General features: G+C 32.4%; 1 protein-coding gene across 1 annotated transcript in view; it reads left to right on the top strand.

Moving 5' to 3' along the window:
* The window catches only part of LOC134242791 (uncharacterized), a 52,033-nt gene extending 38,368 nt beyond the window's left edge, over positions 1-13,665 (top strand). The window contains 4 exon segments of the mRNA XM_062724924.1: positions 1,292-1,443; positions 4,468-4,555; positions 9,294-11,314; positions 13,424-13,665. Of these exon segments, the coding sequence (XP_062580908.1) occupies positions 1,292-1,443; positions 4,468-4,555; positions 9,294-9,386 (333 nt within the window). The 3' untranslated portion in view covers positions 9,387-11,314; positions 13,424-13,665.
* Positions 13,666-16,645: the final 2,980 nt, after the last annotated feature.

The following is a 16,645-nucleotide window of genomic DNA, read 5'->3' as shown; positions in this document are numbered from 1 at the left end:
TTAACAGCTTGTAGATTATTTGAAAGAGATTGGTATGATTCTAGGTGTCTATATTGCAGTTTCCTTCAGTGGGTGTAAAATTTGGTGTTTTGCATGCTCAAAGCTTTGACAATAATTTTGGTGGAACAGATTTTGGCCAACAAAGAGTTCCATGACTTTGCAAGGGAGGATTTTATCATTTAGATGAATTGCGTTACATGTAATAATCTTTGAATACCTGGTACTGATTTTTGCAGAAGCTAGTTTGGGTAAATACCATAAACAGATGAAAGATATAATGTTTAACAAGAGAGTGATCCAAGTTTTTCAAGTTATTTTTCTTGTATTCAGCTTATAATCAAGAGCTTCTTCGGGCCTTTTTAGGTCCTGAGAATTTCTGAAAAATTAAAACTTCTCAAGTTTAGGTTGAAAATGCAGTATTCATGCATCACTTGGACAATTGGTGACCATGTATCTATTGAACATGATGTATTTTCCTTCTAGCTTATGCATTATGACATCATAAAATGTGTAATTTTTCTCCATATACTGTAAATTCCTTTAAAAATGGCCTACAGTTGAAGTTTTTTTTTTTTCAATATTTCACACAGAGCACAACTGCTGTTCCAAAATATGCAATTTCATACTGAAAGATCTGGTTCTGAAGATCATAAAACGTGTTTTAATTTTTGGACAGTGGGCTGTGCTCATATTTTAATTCTTTGCTGAGGATAGTCAAATACACCTGTTTTCTACAAAATTCAAGAACATTGCATTTCCTGAAAGCCTCATTTCCAATACTTTGATTCTCAACAAAAAAAAAACCTTTATTATAAGAATTGAAAGAACTAAGTCTTTACTTTATTTTGATATATGAAATGGGAAAGACAGTGATAGTTTATTAATTGATATGAGGACATGCAGGGCCATTTTATGCATAAAGTGAACCTAGCTCTTTAGCAATTAAAATTTTAGTGGTCTACTGCAAACCCACTAGAATAAGCCAAAGTTACCACTCTGTTAGTAATTCTTGCTATACACTGTCATTAATCATGACCCTTATGCAACAAGGTCATTTGAAAAGGTTATTTTAAAAGCTTGCATACCTTGACTAGAAGGTATTATATAGTTCTCAGCCAAGGTCATTATAAAGGTCAAGGTTACATTGAATGAAAAAACAAGTTTAATTATTTTTATTTGGATCACAGGTTTATGAGCAGAGATTTCTTGAACATTTTAAAAATAAAAGAAAATAAGAAGGCTTAAATGTCAAAGAATGTATGATAACCCCATGAACCTTCTTTTTATGCAGATCCAGGGAGACTTGCTGCTAAGTTCTGACACACAGGGACATGTTTATTTTTGGAATGCAAGGACTGGTGAAAGTGAGGCTGCCATCCAGGCACATGATGCAGCAGTGAACAAACTGGCGTTCCACAAAGGGCGCTTCTTTACAGCATCCTCGTAAGTAACAGTTTAGGTGCACCAATAACAAAAATTTATATACTTTCTGGAAACAAAAGTTTGGAAATTGATATCAGGTTATAATATGGAGACATTATAACCTGATTGACCAAAAAAAAAAAATGCTACTCCTGATGCAGTTTTGATCTAATTTCAATATAATTTAGCATACAAGTAGACTATGCTAAGATACATAATTAATGCTTCTGGGTTTTTTTATACTGATGAATGGTGTTGCCATGGTTACTAAAAATAGATATTACTGTGAAATACTTTCAAAACTTTAATGCTAGCTCCTACAGTTTTGGTTTGATGTCAATATAATTTGGCACAGATGTAAAGTTCATTAAGATACATACTGGTAATTCTATTTATTGCTTTTGCAAAATTTTAAGTTCAAGTACTTCTTTTCTCTCCCTTTATTATACATATACGCACAAACCAATAGAGCTACAGTCTCATCAAAGACTTCTGGTTTTATTTATTTTTAAATGTAAGAAAGATTTTAATAAAAAAAACTCCTTGGCATAAAAGTTTTCTCAAGATTTTATATATGGAATGTATATAAAAAGATGTATATATCTTGGATGAAATAATACACTAGAATGATAAAAGCTAGATAGCATAGATTTTATTCTAAAAAATATTCTCGAACAATCTTGTAGGTTGCTTGTTATATGTTACAAAATTAATTAGAACATGTGAAAATTTAGAAGCTTAAGAGAAATATTATCTTGATCTCAAATTTATGGGCTCTAAACTCATATTTCATACAAAGAATCGTAATGCGGTGAAACTGTGTCTGTTACATTTTGTTTTGGCCACAAGGTGCTTACTGCTGACGTTTGTAATTTATTACCATTTTCTAGTTCTGTTATACTCACTGTAGTTCTCAGTTACAAAACATCCCAAATTAATGAATGCAACTACTTGTCAGAAAACTTGTGAATTAAAAAGAATTTAAAGTGAAAATGTCAAAGGTATATAAATAAATGATATAGACAATGTGGGTTTTAGAGGTTGGCCTTCTTTAGATAGGACATGACGACATGGTTCTGGGGTGGTCATTAACAAATGCAAAAAATGATTAAAAGGGGAAAGTTTAATTACCAAGTCGGTAAATCTAATGCAGAAAATATACTAATGATTCATTTGAATAAGATATTAAGAAATTTCCTTCAATATTTACATCCATAAGATATGTTTTCCTCAATTAGTCCATTTCCTGGAAAAGTGGAGGGTACTATAGGATTCTTCGTTGTCTGTCCATCTGTCTGTCTATATCTTTATGTCAGTCTGCCACGCTTTGTTTTCGTCACTGCTTTTTTCTAAACACTTGATTGCAGATATTGAGCTGTTTTTTGGCAGGTGATCATATGCATTTTGATGAATTACAGATCAATTTGGGATGCATCAACAATTTTTGACAAAAGTTATTAACCTGTTTTAAATATTTAAGGGGAACCAGATTACACTTGTTGATAGAGGATTAGTACTGCTTACACAAATTCTTAGAATGCTTGTTTCTTATGAAAACCTTATTGCTCTTTATTGGAAACAATTTTGAATAAACAAATTTTACTTCTAAAACTTATTTTATCCAGTTTTTTTTTCAACCATCTTGCCTTCAAATCTGATAGATATGTGGTTTAAAAATTGTAAGCTAACAGAAGCAAGTAAATGCTGCAAAACCCTGGAAAGAACTTTTCTAACCATATCTAAACCTTTTTTTTTCTTTAATTCACATTTCATTTGCACCCCCTCCCCTTCACTGCCAAAAATAGGGCAGGATCTGCTCATTCAAACAATTGCTTGTTTTAAATTCCATTTGTTCAAACTATGTATATGAATGTTCAAAACAGGCAGAGAAACTGACAATCATGCTTCATGGATAAAACATACATGTATAGCCTTCTTCGTAGATAACCACAGATGAATTATATTGTCAAAGGAAATCTCGAGGAAATTTGCAGAAATTGGAAAACATTTATTATATTTAGTAAGTGTGGCATTAATGTCATTGTAACTTCTATAAAAAATGAGACATATGCCAATGACCTGGAAAATATTAATAAAAGACCTTGATAAAATTTCAGGTATAGGCATGGTTTTTCTGCTTATAATTTATCATAGACAAGGGCAGTCAAGGTTTGTTTCTTTCAGTATAAATTACAGTGCTGTTATATATACAAGTTAATTTGCTACAACTTTGGTGTAACAAATCAAACTAATTCAGTGTTTTTGAGAGGAGAAAGAACTGGATTTGTCTATTTGTGTCATTTTAATGCAAATGACATTACTTGCTGTCTGAAATGTTAAAATGTTCCTCAAGTCTAGGGCCAGCTACCTTTATAAACTTAGCCTGTATTTTCAGGCATAGAAAGAATGCCCACCTAAAGTCCATTTTAACTTTTTACCAATACTTGAACCTCATATCCCAAACACTTATACATGTATCATGAATACCATGGATAATGGATATGTTGAAGTTATTTTGAAGTCCAACCACATGTTATTGTTCTTCCCTGGATATCTAATTCTTTAATATCTTGAATTATATTTTTGGCCCTTTTTAGGCTTTGGGTTGGAGATAATGAGGTTTGGCTGTGTTAACTGACAAAAGCGGATATAAGCTTAAACTTTCCCCTTTTGAATAGGTTAAACACATCCTCTTATATACCCAGTCATTAAGTGAAATTTATCAAGTTTTCAATACAGACAGCGTACAGTTTGATTTGATACAAAATTGTGCAGAATATAGGTCACTGTTGAATATTTCATGTGGTACAATTAGAAGTAGGTCATTGCCATCTGAGGCACCAAATTATCTACATGCATAAATTTGTAATTATTTTCATGGACAGTTTTCAAAATTTAAAAGCCATGAAAAGTTTTATGAAAATAAAAACAATACTGTACTTGCAGGTGTGAAGTATTCCGTGCAACTTGATGACAGAGGAAGATTTCTTGTAGCCCTAATTTTCTGTGCTAAGTGAAATGAGATAAATCTGGTTTTTCTTGCAGGGATTGCACAGTGAGAGAGTGGGATTTACTGACCATGACCAGTGTCAGGGTTCTCCAAGGTCACAAGGGGCCCATCAGGGATGTCAAGGTAGGGAAATGAAAATAATGGAACAAATTCCAAGATTTAAGAATCATTGAAAGGCTTGATAAGGAACCATCCTTAGGTAGCCTTTTTACCATGTTAATTTTTCATAAGATTTTCTCAGATCCAGTTAAATAAAGGTATTGCCATTCTTTGAAACATGAAGCTCACACATTGTAACATTGTAGTTTAGTGAAATGTTATTGTAAAAAAAAAATTAAGTGAAAACATATATGGTAAAACAATTGCAATTGGGGGGGGGATGAAGTTTATGATTTCAAAGAAATTGAAAGTTTATTGACCAGAAACTTGTCTTCAATACTTAAAAAATATTCATAGTGCAATAAGTTTAGAAATTATAGTTAAGCTTTTTATTATCATGTTAAGAAGTCTTCATTTTTAACAATAATTCCTACACAAAGGGAATCTATCCACAGAAATGCACTGAAGACTATTATCAAGTCAAAATATTGCCTTTGCTTTGAGATAACTTGATCATTTGATCATTTTAAAGTTTTTTTTAACAAAAAAAGTGTAATAAAAGAATTAACCTGCCAAGAAATATTTCTGCAAGGTATCTTTGAAAGTATAATTTAATTAGCTGACAGTATAATTAGAGATAATTCATACTTTCACGGTCACATTTCTGTCATTAAATATCGAACTATGAGGTTTCCTTCACATATAATAAAGTCTTCCTCAACTTATTTAGAAGGTTAATTAAAATTTTGAAATGGGTGTTAAAAGAGTTCATGTACACTTTGACGGGTTTCCCTCCGATTGTTCACTGTGAATCATGCCTTGATTTATAGTGAAATATGAAAGTAAATCACTCTATAAAGGTAAAGAACAAAGGCAGGTAACATGTTCAATTCATCTTCTTTGTTTTCTTAAAAGTCTGACTTTTAATTTTTCAATTTTCCAAATTCATTTTATGATCGAAAGATTATTTTTTTTTTGGAGAAGTCGGACAATATTTCCTATTATGACGGAAATAACCTTCAATTGAAGTGATCAAAGATTTTGTTCCAATACACACCAACAATGGGATCTGTCAAAAACTTTTCTTTCTGGATTATAAATAAGCCCTCATAATCGTTAACCTTCGCCCTGCCCGCTATTATTCGTCTGATCCAACTTTGCGAGGGGGGTCCTCTTTGGTGCATACTTGCGTTTAATGATGTGAAACACCTTGCTGAAACACTAGATCCTATCGTTTATTTCGGGTGTAAGTTTATCCCCCACGTGGGTCAGTGTTACCAGTCGGGCACCTGCCGCCAAATATTACCTTGCTGCCACCAAACAAAACAGTTATGTCATAACCGATATGTGCATGTGCAGATTTTGCTAATCTATATCATCATTTTTGAAGGATATTTCATGTTTCTGAAAATACCAAGACTTTTAAATTTAAAATCAGCACCCCTGTATGTACGGTACCTGCATCTAAAAACATGTACATAGAGGCATTAAAGTTTCAAAATTAAAACATTGGTTACTTGGGAATGATAAAGGCGGAACTGATTTCAATATGCCATTTGTGCATTGCAAACACAAAGAATAAACAGTAAACAAAATCTTCTGGTTGTAACCCTATCTGGTTGTGATATTGTGCTTTTGTTGTTTTGTACTGACATATTCTGACAGTCTCAGGGTCACAAGGTTAGCTGTTGTAAGTAGACGTAAATCACCGACAGATCGATATATGTCTTTTCTACTGATCCGGACACACCTTGGTCAACAAAAGCAGAAAATTCAGAGTTTTCAACTTTTTAATCGGTGGTTGTTTATTTTAAATAGACACTCCTTTTGTAGAAAAAAAGGTTCTTTTGATGATGACCTTGTCCAACTAATACAGAAATATATTGATTTGTTTTGATAAGTAAATATATTCCTAACTTTCTTTAATTTCTGAGTATTATTAGAAACCTACCAGGGAAATAAATCCAGTGTTTCTTCAACGAAAGCATTTTGATTAAAAAAAAAACTATTAAAGTCATTATTTAAACAAAACATTTAAGTTACTTATAATTCACTTGTTACTGCAGCAAGTCAAGTTATTAATAAAGAAGTAGACTAGATATGATAAGGCATCAGGCATAAAACATCAAATCCGTACATACGGTTAATTGATATTTAAAACAATTTTTCCTTTGATAAGAAAGTATATTTCAGTATAATTCTTGGTTGATCTTAATGATCTATCAAGAACTCCCTGCCAGGAACTCTGTGCCCTCTTAATCATTCTAATAAAAATATTCATCATCTTTAATAATATTTAATGCACGCTGAAAGCTTTATCTTGTCAAATTCTTGCGCTGAGTAGCTGAGAAATGTATGAGCATCAATTGAATAAACGGTATTTTCTAACTTCCGGTCTGCAGATGGCGCTTTGCTTTGGTTGCCAATATCTGATGTTGATTGGTAAATTTAAAAAGTTGACATTCTCCATTTCTTGCTGTAACTCGAAGTGTCAAAGGGTGCAGTATCGGCCATTGTCTTGCGACGCACGTTGTGCCATGTGAAAATTAGCATTCCTTTAGCTAAGTGGGGGAGATGAAATTCGATAGGATATTATCTATCCTGCTTTCTTCTTATACCGAAACAAGTCACAATGTTTGTTTCGAGTTAGCAAACCACGAGATTGCAGTGGGCATAAATCAAAAAAGTTAAAAATTGACTCCCACCGTTATGATCATATCTGTTTTGAGGTGTTAAGAAGAGCCAAGAAAAGTCGCTTCTATCAATAATGTGAGAAAAAAATGATGGGGATATCATGATTCATTATTTTTATCATTTTTTCTGAGATAAATGACCGAAAAAAACTACAAACTGTTGTAGACTGCGCGTCATTTAATAGATAAATTTACCCCTAACTAGAAATATTCAGAACTATAGAAATCAAGAGAGGTATGAAGAGATTGAAGACATTTTTTTCATTCATGAAAGTTTTAAAAATAACGCCATGAAACATATCATCCGAAGATGAGGTTTTTAGGAACACCTTCAAAGACCAACTGTTTTTTGATATTTATAATCATGGGTTTGATAAAGTCTGATATGCTGGGGGTTTTGCGTTCAAAGGCATTTAAAAAGCAACTCGTGGAATCAATAGAACACAACGATGATACTGGTGAATTCTAGAGAGAGAATAGCTGCGTCGGTGGGACGGCCCCGAGTCTTATAAACTTCAAATTTGTTATATTATGAATACATCATTTAAGGTAATTTAGGAGGTTATGTCAGAAAGTCTAATTAAAATTAAAATCAAAGGAATGACATTTATAGATGCAATATTTATTATTTTCTAAAACAAGAATGATGACAGAAGAGATATCCCAATTGTGAAAATTCATTTCCTATATTTTAAACATTGTTATGTGTTGTGTATTTTTGATTTTTTTTTAATATAACAGGTAATTAGATTCAAAACATAATTAACTACATATCAACTCAAAGGCGAAATAACTTTCCCATTTTTCTCTGCAAATGATTTAAATCCTTAGTGTACATAATTGAAAGCTGTACACATATTAATTCTATATATATCCTAGATTAAAAATTTTTAAAAAAAACTCTACTTTAGGCCATGTAAAATTAATTCCTTGGTTCTCAGGCCTTTTTTCAAGAAATATGATGAGGGAGGGAGGCATTTTTTTTTTCACTTTTTATTGCCCCCAAAACTGATGAGGCAGCTTTTTACATTGTACAAAACCTAAGAAAATGATGAGGGAGGTGATTTGTTGTTTTTATTTTATTGATTTAGCAATAAAAAGGGTCAATGAGGCACCCTTAAAAGAGATGAGGGAGGGCCTGAGAACCAAGATAATCTTTTTTTATAGCCTTACTAGTGTAATAGTAAGTGAAAGTTTCACTGAAAAACAGAGTTCGATATTCCACCTATACACTGCAAACCAGAAAAAAAATAGAGTTGAATGGAAAGTGTGCAAACTGTATAAAAAGGGAATATGCAAAATCATTTTGGGTTCTGACATTGATGAATGTTATTTTTGTAAACTTTCACACAATTTTGTTTATTTGAAACCACCAAAAAAGCTAAATTTAGTAGTAAAAGTCATCCTTGAAATTATGAAAGAATATAGATTTGGATGTATAATTCGGAGTCGTGTTGAAAATCAAAGACTCGGTGACAACAAAAACACATTTCTGTCAAAAGAATCCAACATTTTAAAGGTCCAAAAAATAAATCATTAAAATCATTATGCAGCTGTTTCAAAGGTGCCCGAGGACTATGGTAAATGAATAAATGTCCTTTTAGTTACTCAAGACAATGTTTCTCTCGTGTTTGGCACTGGATTTTCTATTTTGAGTACTGGTACTGCACTCTTGCGAGCAGACTCGAAAAGACCAAAATTCTTTACACACTTCATAAAATGACTTATGCTGAAATATTTTGCAAACGGTGTATAAATTTCTGGGGCATCTCTCACAGCCCATAAAATATTTCATGAAAATAGTTCTACCGAAAAAGGACAGCTGAAAGTTTAATTGTGGAAGAAGGTCAACACAGGCTATATGACTCACCATAGAAAACTTCTCTTCTGAATCGTTTATTATGAAAATAAAACTAGTTTAATTGCTATATTCATGAATTACATGTTTACACGTGCTCATGCTGAATGCAAATGTGTGCTCTGCATTAATGGTTAATTAATCTGCATATTAACGAGTCTGTCACAATAGTTAGTGTTGAAATGATGGACATGGAGTCGGTCTTTTTTAGGTCTCAAACGAACGCATTGTGACGTGCAGTGATGATGGCACCATTCGTATCTGGGATCTCATCGAAACCAAGCGAACTATACGTCATAAGTGATCCCTATTTCAGACCCACTGACGACATGACTCTGATCACGTGATCCAAGATGGACCAGACGACACTATATTATTGATATTCAGTTTTGAAAAAGTATTGTTTTGGTTGTTTTTGATGTAATTTATTGTAACCATTAGCTGAGCTGTGATACCTCGTTACATTTATGTGCCTTAATAAGATTTATATTTTAATTTCTTAATTTATATACTTTGTCTCATACCAAGTATTAATGATAACAAGAAAGCTTGCCATTTTTTGTATTCAGCAGATTTGTTGGTATTCTAAGCACGTATGTAACATTTGTTAACTAGAATATCAACTTCTTAGTCACCATCATTCTTCATTTTGTTGTATGGTAGAATACGTGCTCTAAAACATACAAAAAGTTAAATTCAGGAAAACCTTGATGATTTTTGTGTTTTCGACTGCTCGATTTATTAAATATTGTGCGAGTCGCCAGCTATTTTTATGAAAATTATTCATTTAGATCTAGTTCATTCTTTTCTATATAAAACATTTAAAAAAAAAACCTTAGCCAAATAATGAATCTGAATCGGTATAAGTATAACATACCCTCCCTGTCTTCAATGACTGCCTAATTGCAATTTAGTTTGGGACCCCTTTTTACGAAAGAACTTGCAACGTAAACCAAAAAATCTTGATTTAGACATTTGACTTTTAAATTTGTATATTTCCTCTTTAGCTCTATAATGGAGCTGGCCTATTATGGTCATTATCTAAAAAATATTAAGAAATTTCGTCTTGACGATTGTCCTAGATATTGGTAAATGTTTTGTAATGGTGTACTTATCTTGCGGATTACTTATCAGCTGTAGGTAAATCAGTATGATATATTTTAACTTCCCCTTCTTTGTCTCTCGTCTTGGACTCTGATTCCCATAAATGATAAGCTGAATTAAGTGCACGTTTATTTTTGTTTTGTCTTTTTTTTTTACAGCAGAAAATTTAGAACTGACCACAAGATTTTATCAATGCTTTGCAATCTGGTCACGCTTTTGAAGCAGTTTGTTGTATATCAATTAACTGTTATCTGAAAGGATTGTTTAGAGGTCTTGCTTGTTTGTTTGTGTTTTTCTCGTGTAGAAACACGATAAATACTCTGTTCTTAAGAATATCTTTAAATGAGAAGAATTGTAGCTCAAGAAGGCGAAGCTTAGCTCAAGGAGATACTGCAGTGTTTTGTAGAACCCACTTACCAAGTGCTTCTGCAGCGAGTGGATTCTGAAACTTTTTGGAGATTGCAAGGATAACAGTGATAAATACGCTAGTTAAACAGAAATTCTGTATCTCTGCATCCATTGATATGATTGTTAATGAACGATACAATTATATCAGGTCGACATCCACTGATGTTTTTTTTTTTTTTTTTTTTTGAAGTTTAAATCATTAGTTGGCACTACTTGATTTCACTATATATCTTGTTACTGTGTTACGAAACAGATTCACAGTTTTTTTTATTTGTCACCACTAGTCATTTTTCAAGAATTAAGCATGGTCATGTTTTCTGTGATTAACATATATATGATCAATATGTATTGTGAATTATATTTTATTACGATCAAACGCTCAAATCCTATTTTTATTTTATTCATTATATATATTTATTTTTCAACTTTTGTTTGGTATACACATATTTATATCCATGTATTTATTTTTATATAAGCATTTGAAGAATGTGTCTGTGACGTTTTGTATTTTTGATCGTGTTTTAAATATATATACAAGTGTATGGAAACAGAAAGACTTATAGAGTGCTTTACTTAATCTTTTTGTTGTTTCTTTCAGTAATCAAAGAGTTGAACTAATCAATATTCAATAGTCTTTGGTTGAGGGATAGAAAAAAAAATTATAAATTGCTTTATATGGTTAATGGCATAAAAACGTTTTATTCAATTCAAATAGATAAGGTTTGTACGAAAGCCCAGAAGGCTCATTCGAGATTCGAGTTTCAAAATACGAGATTCAAAATTCTTCGAAATTCGAGTTTCGAAATTCAAGATCCAAGCTAACCAATCAAAAGTGGATTCAACATTCGAGATTCGATATAATTCAAAATTCGAGTTTCGAGATTCAAGATCCAGACTTACCAATCAAAAGCGGGTTCAACATTTGATTACTTCCCTTAATTATGTTTTTACTATCAAGAAATCGTTTAATATAATTATTAAAAATGGGTCATTTGATTAGAAAGAGTGTTGTATATATTAGAAGTAAATTTAAATAAAGATTGGATTTTTTGCTTAGCAAGATATACTTCAATTTGTATTATAACTTCTTAAACATTAAACAGATTATATATATCAGGAGTATATATAAATATATATATTGTTACGAAACTTAAATTTTATGTATTACCTCTATTAGGTAAACCACAGGTACTTGTGGACAGGACTATTGTGTACAATTGGCCTGACGTCATCAGGCTGTATAAGGATTGATATTTCCTAGGTGCGAAGTCATTTTTGTGCATATCACTGGAATATACAATATATTTGTTTTATTTCCTTTGTTTTTTTGCATGCAGCTGTTTATTTCATGCGATTTCATATACGGACATGTCCGTTTGACCTTTTTTCTGCGTTTCTGTACTGTTGGATGAGTCCATATGTCTTCTAGGTAAGGAGTGTCACAATCATTTTGCGCAAAATGTCACGTGTATATCATCGCGCCCTTTTCCTGGATGATTCTACTGCACTGAATGGAAATGTTCAAGTCTGTTCTTTTTATTGGAATTTCGAACTTTTATCGGTGATATTGGGAAAGAAGTTAGAAGTTACATCATTTAAAGTAAATAAAACGTTTTGGCCAAATATATAATATTTCAAAAAATTCCTTCTCCTATGAAACACAGAAATTTATAGGATTGAGGAATATAAGGAATCACCATCAAGTTTGCTTTATGCATTGTTTCCAATCTTTTCTTGCTAATCATAACGATTCATTTATTTCTTGTAGTTATCATATTCTCAGCTGTCTTCCCGGTAGTTTATGCAGAGAGTTGCGAAATGATTAACTTTGCTTTACGTCGCGCCACTGGAGGACGTGGAGATCGGTCCTTAGGATGAGACCGTTTAAAACCAAGTCCCGAGTCGCAGTAGGTGTTAGCACGAAAAGGATTACATGAAACTGCTCATTGGTCCTGAGTTCCAAGTATTTGTAACACTCCACAGGCGTCATTATACAACAAACGAAAAACAGATCAAAACCAATTTTTAACAAAATCTCACTGTTCCTTTTCCATCAGACACGTAGCAACGGGGGGGGGGGGGGGGGGTGGGGGAGGGGGGGGGGGGGGGGGGGGGGTGGGGGTGGGGGGGGGGTGTCCCCCCTTTTTCCCAACCTTACTTTTATTATATATAGGAAATGTTAATTGAAAAATAACAGGAAATTTAAATATTTAATGCTAAAATTGCTTTTTGGGGATATTCCTTTTTTTTGCATATGAACGGTTAATGGCTTTCATAAAAACTTATTATTCAATTCAATATCATAAGTCAGGCAAGCTTTTTTGAAAAGCTTTTACTTGTACATTATAAGAGAGAATGCTGTTTAAGGAGAAAATATGGGATTATACGAGATGCAGAGTCAGTTCGATAGCATGGACTAACATAGAAATATATCTAGAGACAGTGTGAATCGACATTTTAGGTTAAAATAAAATAAATGCATGTTTTTTAAACATAGAAATACCAGTGGGGGTACAACGTAAACAAACTGGAGTGGCATTATTCTCTCTCTATATGGGGTATTTCTTTGTTGATTGATATTGACGTTTTTTTGTATTGTAGTCATGCTGATTTAGTATTATAAATATGTTTTGTAAAAAGAAAAAAAGCAAAATAGAGGAAATATAATAACTACAAAAATATATATACTTCTATTTAATATTTAAGAAGTTATCATTTAAATATATCTTGCTGATTAAAAATGCTTTGAAGTTTTTGTATCATAACTTTTAATTTCGAATCTCGTATTTTGAAACTCGAATCTCGAATGAGCCTTCTGGGCTTTCGTAGGTTTGGTACCGGTAATCATTATTATTTTTTCTATATCATTGTAGAGGTTGACTATTGACGTCAAGAATAACTCTTCCTTTAAAACAGTTTGCTTTGAAGTTTTATGTATCATATTTAGTGGTATTAATAAACATTTATGACTCCTTAAAGTTCAAACTGTACATCCGATCTAGCTCTTTGAAAATCTAAACAAAAAATCATATATTTACTATCGTCATGTTAATATGATTTGTTTTATTGTGATGTGCTTTCTATTTAATTGTTTTAAATAAAATGTTAAAATGTTATGGAATGTCTTGATATATTATAATGCATATATCAATGAAAAATTATTATTATTCGACTATACCATTTTATTATCAGGGTGGAAGATAGAAATGTTTAAAATTACTTTTCTTACATTTATAAAAAATGTTAAATTTGGTCATCTTAATTTTATTTCTTCTGTTTAGAAGTACATATATTTATTATATCCGCCCCTTACAAAATCTTTTCTTCACTTTTTACCAAAATAAAAACACTTAATGGTTTTTTTTTTTAAAACCATTTCTGCACATGTATATCGCACATACAGAGAGAAACCCTTAAGGTACCCATCATTTAGCCTTATTCCTAAGGTCTAATGAAACTTGGAATCATTGCGGTACATGAAATATCTAAAGATTTGTAAGATGTCCTGAAAATGTAAACCTAAAACTCACATAGTGGTTTTGATTCTTGTCATGTATAAGGCAACTTACACGATCTTAATTAACAATGGGAAGTGTTGACGACCCCCAGACAGCCAATAGATTCCCGGCATTTTTGTCAGGTATTTAGTCTGTGGTTTACGTTCTTCAATATGTGGTTGACCTTTGATGTAACCTTTAATATGTTTTATAACTGCTGACTTGCTCTCATATAAAGTATGTTTGAATTATTCGTCTTCTCTCTGTAAGAAAAAAAAACAAGAGGCAAAAAAGGACAATACCATGCAATATAGAAAAAAAACCGGAAATGGGCATTTTTGTTTCTCTTCCGGTCGGAGACCAAAAGAGCTTATGCATTAGAAGTGTTGCCTTTTTGAATGCATTTTTGAAAACATTACTTTTGTAACTACTCTAATGTTGGTGCGATTTCAACAGATTTTGGTACACAAATGGACTAAACTAGTAGATCTATATAATTCGGTAAATCGGTTTGTGTTTTCAAGATATGACGTAGAAACCAGTCTAAAGATACATACTTCTCTTTACTGGGTTTTGATTTTGATGAACACTGTAGCAGTGTTGACTGGAAATAGGTACATAAGTGAAATTTGTTTAAAACGCTTCTCATCTTTTGATTTTTGATTTCGGTCTGAATTTAACAAAACTTGATACACAGGCAAACTAAACTATAATTCTTATTTACTGTTCTTGTAATGCTGCAGAGTTTCAAGTTTTCTTCTTCTTTTCATATTTACAAACCGTAGAGTTACAGTTTCATCAGAGACTTCTAATTTTCACTAACAGAAGGATATTCCTTTTATAAATGGAGCTTTCAAGCAGGTTGTTGCTTGTACGATTCGTGTCTTTATTAGTTTCATCTTCTGTTGCAGTTGACAATGACTGCGGGGGACTTGGTTTCTATTTACCAATGTTCACACGATCATCTGGTGAAATTTGACATCCGAATGATTAGACGAGATAAAAAGGGTTGGGATATACTGTCCTCAACCTTTAATTACCGAACAGAGGTAATTAGGGCGACAAGTAATCTACCCCTGTCCGGCTTATTTGAACACCTGTGTCTACAGGGAATTAACCAGCACAATCTTGCGGTCAATATATATCAGACGTTTGATTTTGTCAAGTGTTGCACGTTACTGAAGCATTACACCGTGTATATTGTTTTTATAAGCCATAAATGACAGGACACTTATTTCGCATTAAAATCTTATGGGGACTTTAACAATACCTGTAAATATTTTGGAAAACAACTACATATACTGATGCGTGTACACGTATATGAGATGTTTGAGAATTCAAGTTATCTTCAAAAGAAGCGATTTTTGTTAATTTTAGCTTTACAGGATACCTTGCTTTTTATGAAGCGTTGTACAATTTTAAATTTCATGGTAGATTAAAGAAATATCATTTCTTTGTATATTAGTATATTATTCTTGTTTAAATGGTATCGTATTTGTACAGCTAAATTGGAGTTCGAAGGAGCAGTCGTTTTGATTCAATCTGAGTGTTAATTATTATTTTCGCTTATGACGTTGCATTTACACGACGTTCGTCATTTTTGACCTCCAACAAAATGTTACATCTTAACCTTTTGACCTTCCCGTAAGTGATATGATTCTGTGAATGACTAGTAAGGAAAAAATACATGTGGAATGGTGATCTTTTGACAATTTTAGAAGAACCAAAGCTTTGCTTTCCTAATATCACACGTTCTCAGTGTATGGTGTTTAGATCATTGCCATGGATTGTGTTTAGATCCTTGCCATGGATTACATGCAAGTTACGTGCACGTATGACTGCATCATTAACATATTCTATTGACCTTTTCAAGAACACCTTGCATATGTACATTTTCTTAAGTCATAGGATAAACTGGTATATAAATCATCTTAACCAAATGAACACATATAAAGGCATAATTCAAAGATCTAAGGTTTTGTTATCGTAAGTACATATAAATCATACTGATGACTGTTTTGAAAACTTCTGGAATAAGGTTGCTCTTTTTGAGAAAGTTTTACGTGAAGGCAGCAGATAAACATGACAAGGAAAACCCCCAAATTTCCCAATTCGACCTCCAAGCATGACGAAGCGAACCATTTCCTCAAAGGTTTCGCCATGTTCGACGTGGGCAAGGTGTTTTCGGTAAATGGAAGACGAATAAGATTTATGTGTTCCAAAGTATTTTCAATAATATTTTTTCCGAATTGCAAGATTCAAAGAATATTGCGGTGAAGAAGTTCCTTCACACTTTTAAACTGTCAGGACGGGTCGCCCATTTAACATTTCCGGATGTCGGTTAAGTCTTGTAGTACAACGAAATGGCGCACTTTTCTTCCTATCTGAAAGCTATTTTTTTCCAACAATGGAAGAAATACTTGTTTTCCTTTCGATCGAGAGTTAAACGACGCTATCGACAATAGCTTACGATAACAACGTTTATTGAAAGAGGTGATAATTTAACTTTAATAGTTTTTTGAAAGTGCTTTCTGCAAGACAACGCATCAAGAAT

Source organism: Saccostrea cucullata, unplaced genomic scaffold, assembly GCF_032062105.1.
Source record: "Saccostrea cucullata isolate Sc308-1 unplaced genomic scaffold, CSIRO_AGI_Scuc_v1 ctg907, whole genome shotgun sequence".
Classification (NCBI taxonomy): domain Eukaryota; kingdom Metazoa; phylum Mollusca; class Bivalvia; order Ostreida; family Ostreidae; genus Saccostrea; species Saccostrea cuccullata.
Note: the sequence above shows the minus strand (reverse complement) of the source record. Positions and strands in the feature narration are given on the sequence as shown.